The sequence below is a fragment of the Chelonia mydas genome, chromosome 2, assembly GCF_015237465.2.
Source record: "Chelonia mydas isolate rCheMyd1 chromosome 2, rCheMyd1.pri.v2, whole genome shotgun sequence".
NCBI lineage: Eukaryota > Metazoa > Chordata > Testudines > Cheloniidae > Chelonia > Chelonia mydas.
This window is the reverse complement of record NC_057850.1, coordinates 185,539,449-185,557,804: the sequence shown is the minus strand read 5'-3', so window position 1 is coordinate 185,557,804 and position 18,356 is coordinate 185,539,449. Positions and strand designations below refer to the sequence as shown.

At 44.7% G+C, this 18,356-nt stretch overlaps 1 protein-coding gene across 7 annotated transcripts in view; it reads right to left on the bottom strand.

The window, feature by feature from the left end:
- PIK3R4 (phosphoinositide-3-kinase regulatory subunit 4) overlaps positions 1-18,161 on the bottom strand; it is a 39,218-nt gene extending 21,057 nt beyond the window's left edge. For 2 of the 7 annotated variants that reach the window (XR_006288927.1, XM_037890323.2), the window contains exons 1-9: positions 18,025-18,160; positions 15,140-15,921; positions 12,955-13,088; positions 12,236-12,818; positions 8,171-8,305; positions 5,236-5,457; positions 3,969-4,142; positions 2,654-2,799; positions 846-1,049 (exon numbers count right to left, since the gene is read on the bottom strand). Coding sequence is in view for 6 of the 7 variants with exons in the window: in XM_037890323.2 (XP_037746251.1) it covers positions 846-1,049; positions 2,654-2,799; positions 3,969-4,142; positions 5,236-5,457; positions 8,171-8,305; positions 12,236-12,818; positions 12,955-13,088; positions 15,140-15,878 (2,337 nt within the window). In the remaining variant the exon portion in view is untranslated. Of the gene's footprint in view, positions 1-845; positions 1,050-2,653; positions 2,800-3,968; positions 4,143-5,235; positions 5,458-8,170; positions 8,306-12,235; positions 12,819-12,954; positions 13,089-15,139; positions 15,941-17,974 lie in introns of all 7 variants that reach the window. The other 5 variants (XM_043540822.1, XM_043540824.1, XM_037890325.2 and 2 more) reach the window with 5 other exon arrangements.
- Between the last annotated feature and the right edge of the window lie 195 nt (positions 18,162-18,356).

Genomic DNA, 18,356 nt, shown 5'->3' with positions numbered 1-18,356 from the left:
AGACTTCTATCATTTCAAACACATTTTGGGGAAGTTGCTACATTGTAAGGACAGTATTTTGCGCCCCACTACCACCACAAGTTTGGGAGTTAGGGAGAAGGGATAGAAAACTGCTAAAGGACGAAACTACTAACTGATATATCTGGCTTGTTTGCCTAGCACCAGGGATTTGAAGTCAGTGCACACTAGGAAAGAACTGACATAGGCTGAGTCTTTTCTACAGTTTCCATCTCTGCAGATGGGAGGTTCTCAAGGCCAGCCATTTCCATAAGGAGGATTACAGTGCTCCATCATTAGCAAGTCTCCTCCCACTTATCTGCCTGGAGACACAAGAAAGGGAATGGGCTCAAGGGCCCGTATCCCACAGCTCAGCTGCTTTAGCGGCTGGGAGGAAAGGGATTTAAAAAGGGACTTTATGCTTCTCCTCCATTCAGTACTGTAGAGCCAGCCTACTTTATCCCATGTCTTCTCTCTGGTCAGGTGGAGCAGCACACCACTGGGGCCTTGGAGTGATTATGTCCTCTTTGTAAAGCTCTTTCCCTCCTCCTTTTACACATGCAAGCCTCTAAACACCATAGCTCCCTCTTACTCTAGCCTGGTTGTCTCTCTATGGCAGACCTTTTTTAAAATGCCTCATTACCTTCTCAAGGCCCTCATTCTGCAAACTCAAGCACTGAAATCAATGGGACTGTTTGAGTAGTTTTTTGTATGATCAGAACTTTGGATTGTGAGCTCCTTGGGACAGGGACTGTATCTACCTGTGTGTTTGTACAAAACTTATCACACCAGGGCTTCACGCCTAACTGACATGTACTACTGCAGTACAAATAAAGAATAATAATTACTTGGGAAAGTAGCTTCTTTAGCAGCTGCGCTATGGCTGGGTCCTCAGGGGGAGGACAATCAGGGAGAGCACCATTCCTTTTCTTCTGACGCATATGAAGATGTCTGAAAAGGCTTGCGATGTCCTTTGATCTTAAAGCATAATCAAATATGGAACGGCTTACTGGCTCTTTAAGGACACTCAACAGGACTATTTCTTTATCTATCTGCAATTCAGAAAAAGGGAACAATCAACAAGGAAGGTATCATATCTGTAGAAATACAAGACTAGTCCAATAGCTTTTGGCTATCAGCTCACCTTTTAAATAGTTCACCCTGTTAAAGGTCCAATAACAGATATTTGGGCCACTTAGAGGAAAGAGAAGCATCATTCCCTGAAAATGCTAACAATCCTTCAGAGGAAGAGATTTGTTTTATTTTTAAGAACATGTTTTCAGTTCTTCCTGATGGGCTTACTTTCAAACTAGTACTGTAAAAATTTTACCCTAGTATTTCCTAATCATTACATACACTCCTACTAAGCAAGAGAAGTTAAATCTCAATCCTGCTCAGAGGCGATGCACTGCGGGTGGGGGGAATGCGAGGTCACATAAATTGGAATACTTTTTCCTCAAAATCCAGAAAAGAATCTATCACAGGAGGAACAAGATGCGATAATGTCTGTCTGGTTTTAAGAAAAACTACTTTTAAAAAGAAATAAGTGTTTTTATATATTTAAATCTTACTTAATATCATAAATTTTTGTAGTTACCCTTCATGAGTCGTAGATGTCTATTACATAATAATACACAGAAATCATTTTATGCTGTAACAGGAAGTGAAAGATTATAAATCAGAGTACTTCTCATTTGAAGATGTACACAATATAAAACTTCTTTAAAAAGGCATTGCTTAAAATAATATTTTAGCAATGAGTTTCTTTACAGTGTTAACACCACCATAGTTTATTAAAACAAAGAATGTTAAGAATCAAATGTACTTTCAGAATATATGTTGTGATTACATTTGGATTTCTCTTTGCTCAGACAATTGGGGCATGCATTCAAAAAGAAACCTACAGTATTGTGCAAAAAGGCATGCCACTGCACACCATTTGCGCAGGAAATAATTGCAAACAGGATGATCTGCAATTGCTTCGTCCTGCAAGGTGCTGACTACACTGGCCCTGATCTAGCACAGCACTTAAGCATGTGAGTAGTCCCACTGAAGTCAGAAGTGCATTGATGACTAGCTAGCTGAAGTCAACAGGACTACTACTGTACTTAAAGTTAAGCATGTACTTTAATGCTTTTCTGGATCAGGGCCAGAATGCTCAGCGTCTTACCGGACTGAGACCCAAGTGCACGTAGCTATATGCACACAACAGACCTTGCTTGCACTTTTGCACATGAATCATTGGTCTCAAAAAAATTACCCATAGCAGTTTTTACGGCCAGTTTATGATCACTTTCAGGTTCCTATGAACTAGCACAATGCTACAGTATCTTGGTTGCAAACACTGCAGGGAAATGCTTTGTTCAAAAATGATTCTATCGATTTTAGCTGCTGCAAAAACTTCTATTATTCGGATGAAATTTGAAGTGGTGTTGCCCTTTAAAAAAAAAGTTTCATTTACACTGCATTGCCAGTCTATCAACAGCTGCTACAAGAGGTCAGAAAAACTGAACTGCTCCTAACTGAGCATCTGATTAGTTTCCTAATCTGAAAATTGAATGGAAGCTTTTAAAATTTTTAAACCAGACATTATTGCAAAAATGATCTAAATTTATGAAGATACAGTATGTAGTCATGTCAGTATGCGAACGATTACCTGTATTATCGGCTGAGTGATAAAAGGATGGAGATAAGGCATTAGCTTGCAGTAGACATCAGCAATATTTAAGTGTTGTGCTACCACAGTGATAAATCCTACTGCACCGTAACGTATCCAAAGGTTTGGATGACATAGGAAAGGCGCTGGAAAAAAAATTAATGTTAAAACATATCATTTCAAATCTGTTGTTCCAATTGAGGAGACAGGACTGTCCTGTATTTGCCAGTCAAGGGATCCTCATTTTCCCTCCCCAAGTTCAGTCCCTGCTCCTCCAAAGTACCAGAGATTTCACAGATGGGGCCTGAAGTCAATGAGCTTCAGAACAGGCACTTGGGGCCAAATGCTCAAAGGAATTTAGGCATCTAACACCTAACTGATTTCAACTGGAAGAGCACTGGTGACAGACTCGAGAAGGGAGCCAGCTCCAGAATAATTGAGGGGAAATAAATGAAAAAAATTGGGGGAAATTCTGCATGCACTCTTAAAAATAAGATGGGGGAACATCATCACAATCATTTGGGAAGTATGAGCCTGTGAGTCATGTAACCTAGTCCCCTGAATAATGGCAGGGCAGACAGTCATCGCTAAAGTTTCCCCAAATATTTCAGTTACAGCCTTAAATATTTCTAATGACTGTGCAAATCTAACAATTATAAATTTCTAATTATTCTATAACCTTCCTTGGCAGTTTATTCCCTTGTATAATCCAGTTTTTACTAAATATTTCACATAAGTGTTCTTTGCCGTAGCCAGCACGTTTATTTCTTATTTAATCATCTCACATTTCTGAAACTGACAGGTAAAGTTTCAGGCTGGTAAATTTATGTAAGCAGAAAGCGAGCCTTGACCTTAATTTTGGCAGCGCTTCTACTGGAAGTATTGATTAAAAACAGAAAGTCCTAATCCAAGTGAATCTGAATTTTAATAGAAATTTTACACCCTAATATCCACTTCAGATTATTTGTTATATCAAAATAGTTATTTTAGAATTCTAAGCAACATGTTATTGCATTAGCAACAGCTTAGTAAAAGTTAGGAAAATAATTCCCACCAGAACCTAAAGAAATTTGAAGTAGGGTCATATAATGGATAACTAAGGTAACAGTTGCATCCGATGAAGTGAGCTGTAGCTCATGAAAGCTTATGCTCAAATAAATTTTTTAGTCTCTAAGGTGCCACAAGTACTCCTTTTCTTTTTGAGAATACAGACTAACACGGCTGCTACTCTGAAACCTAAGATAACAGTGAAACTTTACAGAATAAAGATTTTCCGTAGAAAAACAAAGATATTTTCAGCAGTTTTTTAACTTACCTATATCACAAGCAAATTCATAGATGTGTGGTTTCTGCAAGAGCCCTAACTGGCACATACAGGTAAGGGCATTGAGAGCCTTAAAAATGACAAATTCTTCAGCATCACTGAGACCTTGCTGGAGTAGAGGTTTTAAAATTGATGAGCTTTGCCAGCCAACGTAAGCAGCAACACCTAAAACCCATAAAGAAAAAAAGTGTTATTGTAATCGGCAAGGTAACACCCCCAAAAAGCTAAGACAGCAGGGTAACAAACACTATATATAAAGGCAGTCCACATCTTCCTGAAAGTGATTAAATCATTTGGAGGAGGGGGGAGAAGGGGTGGGGGAGACCACCACAGATTCAAACACAAAACTGATAAGCCAATAGCCCATGCTATATTTGCAAAAGGCAAAGGCAAAACTCACAATAACTTCAATGGTGCATCATCAGGGCCATACTGAACCTCCACAAATGAAGAAAGCTGAAATGCTTCATACTTCAGGCTACTCTCCTCCATCAGTGTTTGCAGTTGGAAGCCAAAGAGACTTGTGCCCTTAAAATTATTTAGGCTCTTAAACACATACCTAGGCACCTAACTTCAGTTACTATTTCTGAACATTGGGCCTGTGTGTATAACCAAGTTGGCAATAACTTTGTTAATGTATGGAAAGACTAAATAACTTAACTGTTAATAAAGAACCAATTTTGTTTTGAAATGAGAGATTTTATGCTACTCAGAAAAGTTTAATAAAAATATAATTTTAGTCCCCTGGTGCTGCAAACACTTATGCACATGCTTAAATTTAAGCACATGAATAATCCAATTGAAGTGAATGGAATTATTCATGCAAATAAAGTTCTGTATCTGCTTTGGGGGAGGGAGCTAACAGTTTTGTGTAATTCAAATACAATACTTTTTAAAAAGAAAAAAAACAGCATTTACAGTTAAATTCGTTATAAATTTGAATCTAAAGTTGCAACTGCACAAATTTTCAAATTAGTTTTACAGAGCCTCGACCTCACCTAAATCAATTTTTTTTAATCAAGAGATTTAAAAGGTCTTGATTTAAATCACTCGATCCTGCTACCAAGAAGGGGAGGAGGGAAAAAAAAAAAAAAAGACATGCATGAGCGTTAAATTGCTTGCCTCTATGTCAGAGTTACTAAACTCTCCACAGGAGAAGCCCTCTTCTATGACTGTAAAAATTTCTAAGAACCTGCAGCAGTGTATTCAATTAATTGATTACATCTAAGCATGTTTCAGCAAGAAACCGAGTACCTACCAACTATGCTGTCAAAGAAAGCTCCCCGAAGATGCCAGTCATTCTTATCATTCAGGAAGGTGATCATATGAGATAGGAGGACATCATTGGCTTTTTGACGTCCAAAGAAGACACAGAGTCGTGTTATTCCATTTTCCATTAGTGTCTGTTTCACAATGTTTTCTGGGTCACTCAGCAGAGTAACAACTTTCTGCTGGACCATTTCATGCAAAGCCTGAAGCTCTGCAAGACAGACACAACAGAAAATTGAGTCAACATGAAACAAAACATATGCATTTGTCAGCCACCATTAAATGAATTAAAATAATATGCAATTCTGAAGTACAGCAGACTCAGTAAACCAGTAATGCAACAGAATGACTAGGATTCTGAAGCCATGCTTATAAATGGATTCATACTCAGGCTCTGAATTGATAGAACTGGGGAAGCCATAGAAGCGTATATCACTGATATGAATAAACACATACCCCAAACAGTCTAGTCTGTGCTTCCATTGAGGTGACCCACTCATCGCACTTATAGCTGAAGTAAGGATGCAGAAAAGCATTAAAATTAGTCAATTAGAGTACGTCTACACAGTCCAAAAAAAACCCGCAGTTGGCCTGTACCAGCCGACTCAGGCTCGCGGGACTCGGGTTGCGGGGCTGTTTCATTGCTCTGTGTTTTTCCAGACTCAGGCTGAAGCCCAGGCTCTAGGACTATGACAGGTGGAAGAGTCTCAGAGCTTGGGCTCCAGGCCAAGCCCAGAAGTCTACACAGCAACTGAAACAGCCCTGCGAGCCCGAGTCGGCTGGCATGGGCCAGCCATGGGTTTTTCTTTGCTGTGTGGACATACCCTTAGAGACAATGGTTCAACAGTGAACAAAAAATGCTTTGTGGCAACAGAGTAATTGAAAATTCACTTGCTCGTTAGTAGCTTCATTTCCTAAACTGATGGCAGAGTTGAGGTTGTGTATTTTAAAAAAATCTAGACAGATTATCCCTATTAGGAATATAGAGATAAATAAGCAGCATCGGAGATTTCCAGTTTCATTAAATAAGTGAGCAATTATCCCCAAGCTACTAAGTGTGCTCTAAAATGGTAAACCACGATAAACATTCATTGCCAAGTCACGTGCTTGGGTATTTCTAGTCCATGGTTTAAATAAAAGTGTAATTTTACAAAGAATTTCTTAACTATTAGATGGAACTTGATAGTACAGGGCCAAGCCCCAAGAGATAACGAGTAAGGCCTGGTCTACACTGGGGGGGGATCGATCTAAGATACGCAACTTCAGCTACGAGAATAGCATAGCTGAAGTCGACGTATCTTAGATCAAATTAGAATCACTCACTTCGCGTCCTCGCGGCGCGGGATCGACGGCCACCGCTCCCCCGTCGACTCCGCTTCCGCCTTTTGCTCTGGTGGAGTTCCAGAGTCGACAGCAGAACGATTACACTAGACACGATAAATCGATCCCCGATAGATCGATCACTAACCTCCGGGCCTTAGACTATGATTTGGTTGCAGAAGTCACGGAATCCATTACTTCCAGCGACCTACATGACTTCAGCCTGCGGTGGTCAGGAACTGCAGGGTCCCCCACCACCCCGGGTGAACACTGCAGCTCGGGAGGCGGCAGGATTGTATAATTTTTAGAGGTTCCCAGAACGAGTCCAAGTCCTGCTTCCCCCCACACCTGCCTTGTAAGCCGATATATATTTTTTTAAATAATGTAAAAATGTGAGGGCTCTGGGGTGGGATGAGGGGTTTGGAAGGGGCTCGGGCAGAGGGGTGGGGTGAGGGGTTTGGGCTGCGGGGTGGGGCCAGGGATGAGAGGTTCAGGGTGCAGGAGGGGGCTCAGGGCTGGGGCTGCGTGCTCTGGAGTGGGGTGGGGCCAGGAATGAGAAGTTTGGAGTGCAGGCAGGCTGCCGCTGGCTGAGGCCAGAGAGGAGGACTCTTGCAGCCCTCTCCCCCCGGCAGCACACTCACCTTGCACCACTGTCACTCCACGTGCTCCTAGGGCCCCCTCTCAGGTCCAGGAAGCCTCCTCGCCTCCCCTGTGGTGGGTGCGGCGGCGGGGCTGCCATCACGTGTGCGCATCTTCCTACTGCTGCCCCTCACTGTAGCCTCACTGGGGAATGGGGCTGCCTCTTGCCCAGCGTGAGGCAGGGGCAGTGACTGTGGGCAGGGGGGCCACCTGAGCTGGTGCAGGGTCTCGCTGGAAAAGGGAAGGGTCCGAGGCGGAAGGGCAGGGTCAGGGTCAGCCTGCCCCAGCACTAGTGGTTGGGGGGTGCTAGGACCCAGCGGCAGCAGTTGATGCCAGGAGCCAGCAGAGCGGAGCGCAGCACAGAGCTGCAGGGGGCACCCGCCTGCTGCCCAGGGCGCAGGCAGGAACGCTCGGGGGAGGCGTGCGGGGGCGGCACGCGGGGCCGGGGGAGAGAGCCGGCCTCAAAAATTGGTTGAGTGGGCCCCGGTGCCCTGAATATTGCTGGAGCACGGGCCCATACAACTTGCCACCCCTGCCTGCAGCTTCTGGGTGCCGGGGAACCCCCTCAGCTCCTGGCTGACATGGGAGGCGGGGGCACCCCACAGCTCCGGCCCCACAGACTGCGGGGGACCCCCAGAGCTGCAGGAGGCAGGGGTATCCTGCAGCCCCCAGCTGCTGCAGGCAGCTTCTAGCCCCTGCACAACTGCTCCGCTTGTGGCGGTGTGGGGACCCCACAGATCTCCATTTCGTCACCGAAATTTTTTTGCTAAAAGTCATGGACAGGTCATGGCTTCCGTGAATTTTTGTTTTTTGCCTGTGACCTATCTGAGTTTTACTAAAAATATCTGTGACAAAATCTTGGCCTTAATAATGAGCACCCAGAATTGAAATCAACAGAAAATGTAAGAACTCAGCACATCAGGCTTTGACCCATAAGTAAGCAACCCATGCATAAGTTACATTACCTGTGTCATAGTTTTCACTGGGATGTGACACTTCATCCATTTCTTCACTGGTCGGCTCGTTTTCCATGTTCAGATTTTTCAGCTGTACTAATTCCAGAAATCTCAGAGCCGTTTCTGCTAACAGTGCTATGTTTTCTGTAATGATAAACATTTACCACCATAATTTTTTTTCATTTTAAACTGTGTAAATCTGGTGCTTGCAGATGGAAAGAATTATTACTACTGACAAGAACCAGACTGTGGGCAAATGCAGTACTACATGCTCTGTCAACACCAGTGCTCTCAAACGTTTTTACTGGTGACCCCTTTCACATAGCAAGCCTCTTGTGTGCGACCCCCCTTTTAAATTAAAAGCTTTTTTACATATTTAACACCATTATAAATGCTGGAGGCAAAGCGGGGTTTGGGGTGGAGGCTGACAGCTCGCAACCCCCCATTTAATAACCTCGTGACCCTCTGAAGGGTCCCGACCCCCAGTTTGAGAACCCCTGGTCAACACAAGGTGATCTGGTACATTCCTGCAATTATAGCTCCAGTGAAACTGCCAGGTGAATCAAACTGTGTGGTACTTTTGTGATCTGAGAAGTTGGAGAAGAAGTGGAGAAGTTAAGATGAAACCAGGTTCATTGATAACATAAGCGGAACTATTTTTACAGAAGCAAGAAGCTAATGGACTAGCCCAACGGGTCACCTAACCTCAGGCTCATGATTTATAACCTGATAGAATTAAATGCCATTAAATTCAAATTAACCAACAGGATAGTAAGAGCTTGCATCACAACAAATTTGTTCAGAACATGAATGTTTGTGGTTACCCCAGGGCAAAACACAAACCTTTGTAGAATATCTAGACTAGCATTTATTATCAGGTTGGTTAACTCAAGTTAATTGACAATCAGTTAACTCACCTTTAAAAACAAGACCAACAAAGCCTAGGTGTAGCAGAAGAGTGAAACAGGCCCTGCTCACCCACCCAGATTCAGCCTGACTGTAGGGGTAAGTACTGAGAACTTCCCTTGTTACCATTCCTGCCCCTCTGGGGAAAGAGGGGCTCCCTGTTGCTGCCTCTAGTGCTTCCAAAGATTGTTGTTGACACTCTGGGGTTGGGGGGGCCCTTGCCTCTCCTGCCACAGGGAGCCCTGTGCTTCGGGCCTCAGTCCAGCTCTTTCAAAGGAATACTGACTTTACCTATATGCAACATTCTACAAGCTGCTTTATTAGAAAACATTATATGGTTTTGCATGTACAACTGAAATAAAAGAGTAGTTTCTACCAAAAAGTTACTTCACCTGAAGTAGTGAGCACTGATAGTGCTGCTGACAAACTTTTACACTTAAAAGCATGAAACTCCCACTAAAATCAATAGCAGCTTCATTTATAAACATAAGAACGGCCCTACTGGATCAGACCAAAGATCCATCTTGCCCAGGATCCTGTCTTTTGGCAGTGGCCAATGCCAGGTGCCCCAGAAGGAATTAACAGAATAGGTAATCATCAAGTGATCCATCCCATCACCCATTCCCAGCTTCTGGCAAACAGAAGTTAGGGACACCATCTCTGCCCATCCTAATAGCCATTGATGGACCGATCCTCCATGAATTTATCTAGTTTTTTTTTGAACCCTGTTATAGTCTTGGCCTTCACAACATCCTCTGGCACAGTTCCACAGGTTGACTTTGCGTTGTGTGAAGAAATACTTCCTTTTGTTTGTTTTAAACTTGCTGCCTATTAATTTAATTTGGTGACTCCTAGTTCTTGTGTTAAGAGAAGGAGTAAATAACACTTCCTTATTTACTTTCTCCACACCAGTCATTATTTTATAGATTGCTATCATATCCCCCCTTAGTTGTCTCATTTACAAGCTGAAAAGTCCCAATTTTATTAATCTCTCCTCACATGGAAGCTGTTCTATACCCCTAATTATTTTGTTGCCCTTTTCTGAACCTTTTCGAATTCCAACATAATCTTTTTTGAGATGGGGCAACCACATCTGCACGCAGTATTCAAGATGTGGGCGTACCATGGATTTGTATAGATGCAATATGATATTTTCTGTCTTATTGTCTACCCCTTTCTTAATAATTCCCAACATTAGCTTTTTTGACTCTCTGCACATTGAGTGGATGTTTTCAGAGAACTATCCACAATGATGCCAAGATCTCTCTCCTGAGCAGTAACAGCTAATTTAGATCCCATCATTTTATATGTACAGTTGGGATTAGTTTTCAATGTGCATTACTTTGCATTTATCAACACTGAACTGCCATTTTGTTGCCTAGTCACCCAGTTTTCTGAGATCCCTTTGTAGCTCTTCACAGTCCACTTTGGACTTAACTATCTAGCGTAGTTCTGTATCATCTGCAAATTTTGCCACCTCACTGTTTACCCCTTTTTCCAGATCATTTATGAATATATTGAAAAGTACTGGTCCCATTACAGACCCCTGGGGGACACCACTATTTACCACTCTCCATTCTGAAAACTGACCATTTATTCCTACCCTTTGCTTCCTATCTTTTAGCCAGTTATCAATCCATGAGATGACCTTCCCTTTTATCCCATGACAGCTTATTGCTTAAGAGCCTTTGGTGAAGGACCTTGTCAAAGGCTTTCTGAAAATCTCAGTATACTATATCCACTGGATCCCCCTTGTCCATGTTTGTTGATCCCCCTCAAAGAATTTTAGTAGTTTGGTAAGGCATGATTTCCCTTTACAAAAACCATGGTGACTCTTCCCCAATAAATTATGTTCATCTATGTGTCTGACAATTCTGTTCTTTACTAGAGTTTCAACCAGCTTGCCTGGTACTGAAGTCAGGCTTACTGGCCTGTAATTAGCAGGCTCACCTCTGGAGCCCTTTTTAAAAATTGGCATCACAATAGCTATCCTCCAGTCATTTGATACAGAAGCTGATTTAAATGATAGTTTACAAACCACAGTTAGTAGTTCTGAAGGAACTCAAATGTGAAACTGCAGAACTCTTGGGTGAATACCATCTGGTCCTGGTGACTTATTACTGTTTAATTTATCAATTTGTTCCAAAACCTCCTCTAATGAATGTGGGCCAGTTCCTCAGATTTGTCACCTAAAAAGAACAGCTCAGGTTTGAGAATCTCCCTCACATCAGCCATGAAGACCGAAGCAAAGAATTCATTTAGTTTCTCCACAATGGCCTTCTTGTCCTAGAGTACTCCTTTAGTATCGCCATCATCCAGTGGCCCCACTGGTTGTTTAGCAGGCTTCCTGCTTCTGATACACTTAAAGAATTTTTTGCTATTATTTTTTGACTCTTTGGCTAGTTGTTCTTCAAATTCTTTTTTGGCCTTCTTAATTATATTTTTACACTTCACTTGCCAGAGTTTATACTCCTTTCTATTTTCCTCACTAGGATTTAACTTACTTTTTAAAGGATGCCTTTTTGCCTCTCACTGCTTCTTTTACTTTGTTGGTTAGCCATAGTGGCACTTTTTTGGTTCTCTTACTATGTTTTTTAATTTGGGGGTATACATTTAAAGTTGAGCCTCTATTATGGTATCTTTTAAAAGTTTCCATGCAGCTTGCAGGGATTTCAATTTTGGCACTGTACTTTTTAATTTTTGTTTAGTTAACTTCCTCATTTTTGTGTAGCTCCCCTTTCTGAAATTAAATGCTACCGCGTTAGGCTGCTGTGGTGTTTTCCCCACCACAGGGATGTTAAATTTAATTATATTATGGTCACTATTACCAAGCAGTTCAGATATAGTCAAGTCTTGGACCAGATCCTGTGCTCCACTTAAGACTAAATCAAGAATTGCCTCTCCTCTTGTGGGTTCCAGGACTAGCTGCTCCACGAAGCAGTCATTTAAGGTGTCAAGAAACTTTATCTCTGCATCCCGTCCTGAGGTGACATGTACCCAGTCAATATGGAGTCAATAATAATGGAGGATTTCAACTGAGTTTTTTAAATTTATAGCCTCTCTAATCTCCCTGAGCATTTCACATGACAGCATGTGGCCTAAAGCTTTCAAGACAATGGAAAATATATGAGTGAGGATCAAGAACAACTGAAGGTGTTTCCCTCTTACCAGCATATGCCAGTCTGACAATAGTGGCTTCATCTTGTGCTAAATGTGCTATGCCTGGCAAAATGTATTCTGGGTAAATATTGATATCATTGCGTGGCACCTCCTTGACAAGAGCAAGAACTTTAGTCAGTGTCCTCACAGCTTCTGCCCTCACCCTGGGCACAGAGTCATTGCTGAAATGTAATAGATAAGGCATAATACGATCCAGCAGAATCTCCACACTTAATCTTGGTGCTAAATGCAGAATCAGTTCCAAAGCAGCCAGTTTGGAATCACAGTATTTGAGAGTCTGTAAACAGGAAGTTATCACAGACACTAGAACAACTAGCCCATTCTCTTTTGTCTCTCCCTCTGCTTTCTCTGTTCGGTCATGTCCACAGAGATTGTGGATAATGTTGTCCAGATCTTTACGTATGACAAGTATACGCTCATCTGCTGATAGGAATGTTTCCTTGGCAAACTGTGCCATGTAAGGCTGGAGAAAGGTGTAAAATATTTCAGGAAATGCATTGTTACGTTGTTGTTTTAAGTAATCATCTGCTCCTAAACGTTTATCTGGCTCACAGTGGATCATCTGAGTGACCTGCAGGGAGGCAGGGGTGGAGGGGAGTGGGAGAAAAGATTATAAGGTTTAGAAATGAATGACAAGTTATCCTCAAAGCAGTCAAAACCAAAAGCTGAATAAATAAGATGGCTCTACAGAATGCAGTGTTATTTACCAGTTCTCTGATACTGCGATCTTCAATTTTGTTCAGGACTTGGTCAGGGGAGAAAAGACCATTTCTATAGGCCAAAAGCTGAGATAAGTCAAACAGTGGTACACCTTCTGTGAAGAGCTCTGCTATTACACAGCCTGGAAAATATCAAATATGGTGTCTGAGCATTACAAAATAGGTACTGCTCCTTTGCTGTCAATGCAAAAACAAAAATAAGTTTTACACAATTCAACTGAATACAAAAATCTAAAGGGATAAAAGGTTGTGTCCAAAGAGCTATTTTAAGTTTAATTTCTCTGTCTCAAGAAAAACCCCAAAATTGCTTTCAAACTTGATCCCTACATTCTAAGTCTTAGAAGTATATTTCAAGAGTACAAAGCCTTAGAAGTATATTTCAACAGCCACAGGGTGGTAGCATTAGGCAACATAAAGCACTTGCATTTTTCAGCTGGCAGGTGCTTGAAGCAAAACCAGAAAAGGAAACCACATCACTGTCATGTGGCAGAATAACTAACAAACCAACCAAGAAAGCACAGAGTAACCAGCCCTCCTCAGGAAGTGACTGAAGGACCTCTGCGTCTGTGATGATGCTCAGTGATGGTGTTTGTCAACTACGGGTATGTCTACACTGCAATTAGACACCAGTGGCTGGCCTGTGCCAGCAGACTTGGGCTCACCAGGCTCAGGCTGTTTAATTGTGGTGTAGACGTCCAGGCTCAGGCTGGGGCCAGGCTCTAAGATCCTCTCAGACTGGTGGATCTCCCAGCTCGAGCTGCAGCCAGAGCTGGAATGCCTACACCAGTGTTAAATAATCCCGCAGCCTGAACCCTGCGAGCCCAAATCAGCTGGCACAGGCCAGACACTGGTGTTTAATTGCAAGGTAGACCTACAGCTTTACTTGTTTTAGATATTTTGAGCAGTAACATTAAGATTGGGGCAGAAACCATCCAGAATTGCCAAATAAACACAATTATTAGGTCACGTTGAGTACACAGAACTACAAAAGTATTCTTTTCCAAGACTTGAATACCAATTCTGAAATCTGATCCACTTGGGCAGAATCCCACTAGAGCAGAGGTGGGCAAATTACAGCCCATGGGCCACATCCGGCCCATGGGACCCTCCTGCCCAGCCTCTGAGCTCCTGGCCCGGAAGGCTAGCCTCCGGGCCCCTCCCCTGCTGTTCCCTCTCCCCCACTGCGCAGCCGGCGCAATGCTCTGGGCAGTGGGGCTGCAAGCTCTTGCTGGGCAGCGCAGCTGCAGAGCCACGGCTTGACCCGGTGCTCTGTGCTGTGCAGTGGTGTGGCTGGCTCCAGCTGGGAGGCACAGCTGCCTGTCCTGGTGCTCTGGGCGGCGCAGGTGTCGCGCCGCCAGCCACCGGTACTCCGGGCAGCGTGGTAAGAGGGCACGGGGGGTTGGATAGAGGACAGGGGAGTTTGGGGTGGTGGTCAGCAGCTGGGGGTATGGATAGGAGTCAGGGCAGTCAGAGGGTGGGGAATGGGGGGGCAGTCAGGAATGTGAGGAGCGTTTGGATGGGGCAGCGGGGGGGCAGTCAGAGGACAGGGAAGGATGGATGGGGCAGGGATCCCAGGGGGGCCATCAGGGGGCAAGAAGCAGCGAGGGAGCGGGGGTTGGATGGGGGGCAGGGGCTGGGCCACACCTGGCTGTTTGGGGAGGCACAGGCTCCCCTAACTGGCCCTCCATACAAATTCAGAAACCCGATGTGGCCCTTAGGCCAAAAAGTTTGCTCACCCCTACACTAGAGTCAATAAGGCTCAGCAGATGTCTGCCCACGTGGATCACACTGCAGGATTAGGGCCATAGATTTTAAATTCAGATCCCTAGTTACGCAAAAAAAGAAAAATGAACAGAGACCAAACCTTTTCAGGTGGCCTCTCTAGACCATAGTTGAAGCACATTAGCATGGCAGTTTGCAGTTCCACTGCTCAGATACATCACCATGGTATCAGGGTGCCTTTGTAAGGTTTTATATCACACAAAAATATATAGATTTTGTACAGTACTTATCCTGTGAATAGAAGGCTCTGGGGTCAACACTAAGAAGTTGGGGTGTGGGGGGGGTTGTTTCCCCCCAAATCTCCCTAAGTTCTTTAAGCTTCTTATTATGAAAAAAATCTCTACCGAGTTGATGTAAAACTATAAATCATGTATAGTTCTCGGATAATCACCCCAAATACCTGCAGAAAAGATATCCATTGCACGTTTCAATTCTCCTCTGGTTCGCTGATTGCTGTTTGCCAAGTCTACCAGTGGCATTGAAGGATCTTTCATATTCTCCAACTCTGTAGAAAACATACTGCCATCAACAAAGCGCTCAGGGGCAATATAACAAGTCCTTCTACGTGATGTGTCAAAGAAATAATTGAAGTCAGCAGGATTGTCCTCAGGAAGATAAGTTGGTTTAAAACTGGCAAAGTCAGTTAGAAGCACCCAGTTCCAGCTAGTCACCATAATGTTTTCAGTTTTGATGTCCCCATGACGGACTCCAGACTTGTGTGCTTGGTCCACAGCAGTCAAGATCTGGAAGGCTATCCACCTCTTTTCAATGTTATTTAGGAATGGCCTAGTACTAATTCGATCATAAAGGTTGTCCCGCACATACTGTCGGAAGAGCATAGCTGCTTTTTCAGACAAAGTGGCCTTCTGAAAGGGAAGACAGTTCTGGGCAGAGTGTAGCCTTATCTTTAACTCCTCTAGCTCTTGCTTGTAGCTAGTTAGTGGTAAAGTTGGATCCTGAATTGCAAACACCTTCACAACCACCAGGCCTTCCCTGTGCTTGGCCCGAGCAACTTTAAAAAACCGAGTACTCCCCAGGCTTTTGTCATATTCAAAGTCATGGATGTCTGAGAAATAGCTGTCAACAGACAAGATCTGAGACGGGGCAATGCCAGCCAGCTGATTCCCCATGATGGCACCTCTTGTTGTAGAAGTCAGCACTTCACAACTGCACCTAGAAAACAATTAAAATACTATCTCATATTTTTATAGTGTCTTTCATCTCAAAGTATCCAAATATTATTTACAAAAAGATAGAGACATGCAGAAATCATTTCAAATGACACACAAATGCAGCCATTTCTGCTCTGGAGTGGAATGTGGCAACTACTTAATAGCTCCCAGGATTGAAAGCTGTTCCTTGCTTTTTTATTAATAGTTCATACTCCTGCAGTACTGTACTTGTTTAAAAAAATGTTTTCTTTGCGAGTTTCCCATCATTTCTGAGAAACACTTAATACAACAGCTCCAACCTCATTGCTCCTATCGATGAGCTCAGGATTTGACCTTTCCTTGTGCAATGAAACCACAGTTTGGTTGACAGCTATGCAGGACCAAGTTCTGCCCTGGCATAAGCAAGTGTATCTCCCACTGAAGTAAAAAACCACTTATTCCAGGAGTAAATTTGGTCCAGACTCTCCAGGAACAGTACTGGCAACTGCACTGATGTGTCTGGAAAGCCCTAGGGTCTCAAGGGATCAGCATTCCTACCCACATCCTACTGCTACTCCCTCAGTCAGTGAATTAGAGATTAATCTACAAAAGGAAGCTTCAGCCCTTGAGTCAACAGTGTGCCCTTGAGTCAACGGTGTGCCCTTGTTGCCAAGAAGGCCAATGGCATTTTGGGGTGTATAAGCAGGGGCATTGCCAGCAGATCGAGGGACGTGATCATTCCCCTCTATTCGACACTGGTGAGGCCTCATCTGGAGTACTGTGTCCAGTTTTGGGCCCCACACTACAAGAAGGATGTGGAGAAATTGGAGAGAGTCCAGCGAAGGGCAACAAAAATGATTAGGGGGCTGGAACACATGACTTATGAGGAGAGGCTGAGGGAACTGGGATTGTTTAGTCTACGGAAGAGAAGAATCAGGGGGGATTTGATAGCTGCTTTTAACTACTTGAAAGGTGGATCCAAAGAGGATGGATCTAGACTATTCTCAGTGATAGCAGATGACAGGACAAGGAGTAATGGTCTCAAGTTGCAGTGGGGGAGATTTAGGTTGGATATTAGGAAAAGCTTTTTCACTAGGAGGGTGGTGAAGCACTGGAATGGGTTACCTAGAGAGGTGGTGGAATCCAATTCCTTAGAAGTTTTTAAGGTCAGGCTTGACAAAACCCTGGCTGGAATGATTTAGTTGGGATTGGTCCGGCTCTGGGCAGGGGGTTGGAGTAGATGGCCTCCAGAGGTCCCTTCCAACTCTGTTATTCTATGATTTTATGACATTTGCAACAAGCCAGGCACAAAGAATGAGAGAACAAAGGAAGCCCACTGAAACATTCATGGCCAATCTGCCTGAAGAAGCAGGGCTGGAATGTGTGGCAGACTAGGACTAGTCTACACTGGCAATGTTAAAAGCACTGCCGCAGCAGCACTTTAAAATGGCTTGTATAGTCGCGGCAGAGCGCTGGGAGAGAGCTCTCCCAGTGCTCTAAAAAAAACCCACCTCCACCAGGGGCATGGCTCCCAGTGGCGGTGCACTGTCTACACTGGCACTTTACAGCGCTGCAACTTCCATGCTCGGGGTGTGAAAAAACACCCCTCTGAGCACAGCAAGTTTCAGCGCTGTAAAGCACCAGTGTAGACAAGCCCTAAAGAAGGTTTAGTGTGTCTATTAGATTTGATTTCCAGAGTCCCTTCCCGCCCCTCACCCTGTGCTCATATCAGGCATGACCTGCACTCCTCTCCCATGCGACACCTGCCACACACCCCACCCAACTTTCACCTGATCCCCTCCCCAATACTCTCTTCGGGCAGCAACCCCCTCTCCCACCCCCCATCTCAGCCAGTGCCTACCTGACCCCGCTCTGGCAGCATCCCCACCCAGCTCCCACCTAACCCCCTCCCCAATGCCACCCCCTGTGGCAACATCCCCACAAAGCTCCTCATCACCCTGCTCTCATCTGATCTCCCTGCCCCCCGTGGCAGCATCCCCACCCACACTGTTGCCTTCATTGCTGCTGCTGCTGCTCCCCCCGCCCGACACACATCTCCCCCCCCCCCGCGGTACCTGGAGCGGAAACCCGCGGAAACACCAAGCGACCCCTCCCCGTCACTCACCCGGGGGCCGCCCCCCGCCGGGCCTGAGGGGACCCGGGAGCCCCCGGCTGCGGGGTGGAAGGGGCCGGGGCGCCTCAGGGGAACCGCTCTGCTCCGCGGAACCGGCAACCATGACACGGGGCGGCGCTGTGAGCTCACATCCGGCTGGGCTGGGCCCCGTCACCGCCCCTCGGGCCTGCGGGGGCTCCGGCTACAGGGACCGCGTCAGGCTGCAGCCCCCAGCCTGAGCCCCGCCCCCGGCCAGCCTGTGGCGCGGGGGCGGGCCTGGCGAGCGAGAGCAAACACCGCCCCCCCCCCGCCAAACTCCCCCTCTGGCTTAGGCGGCGGGATTC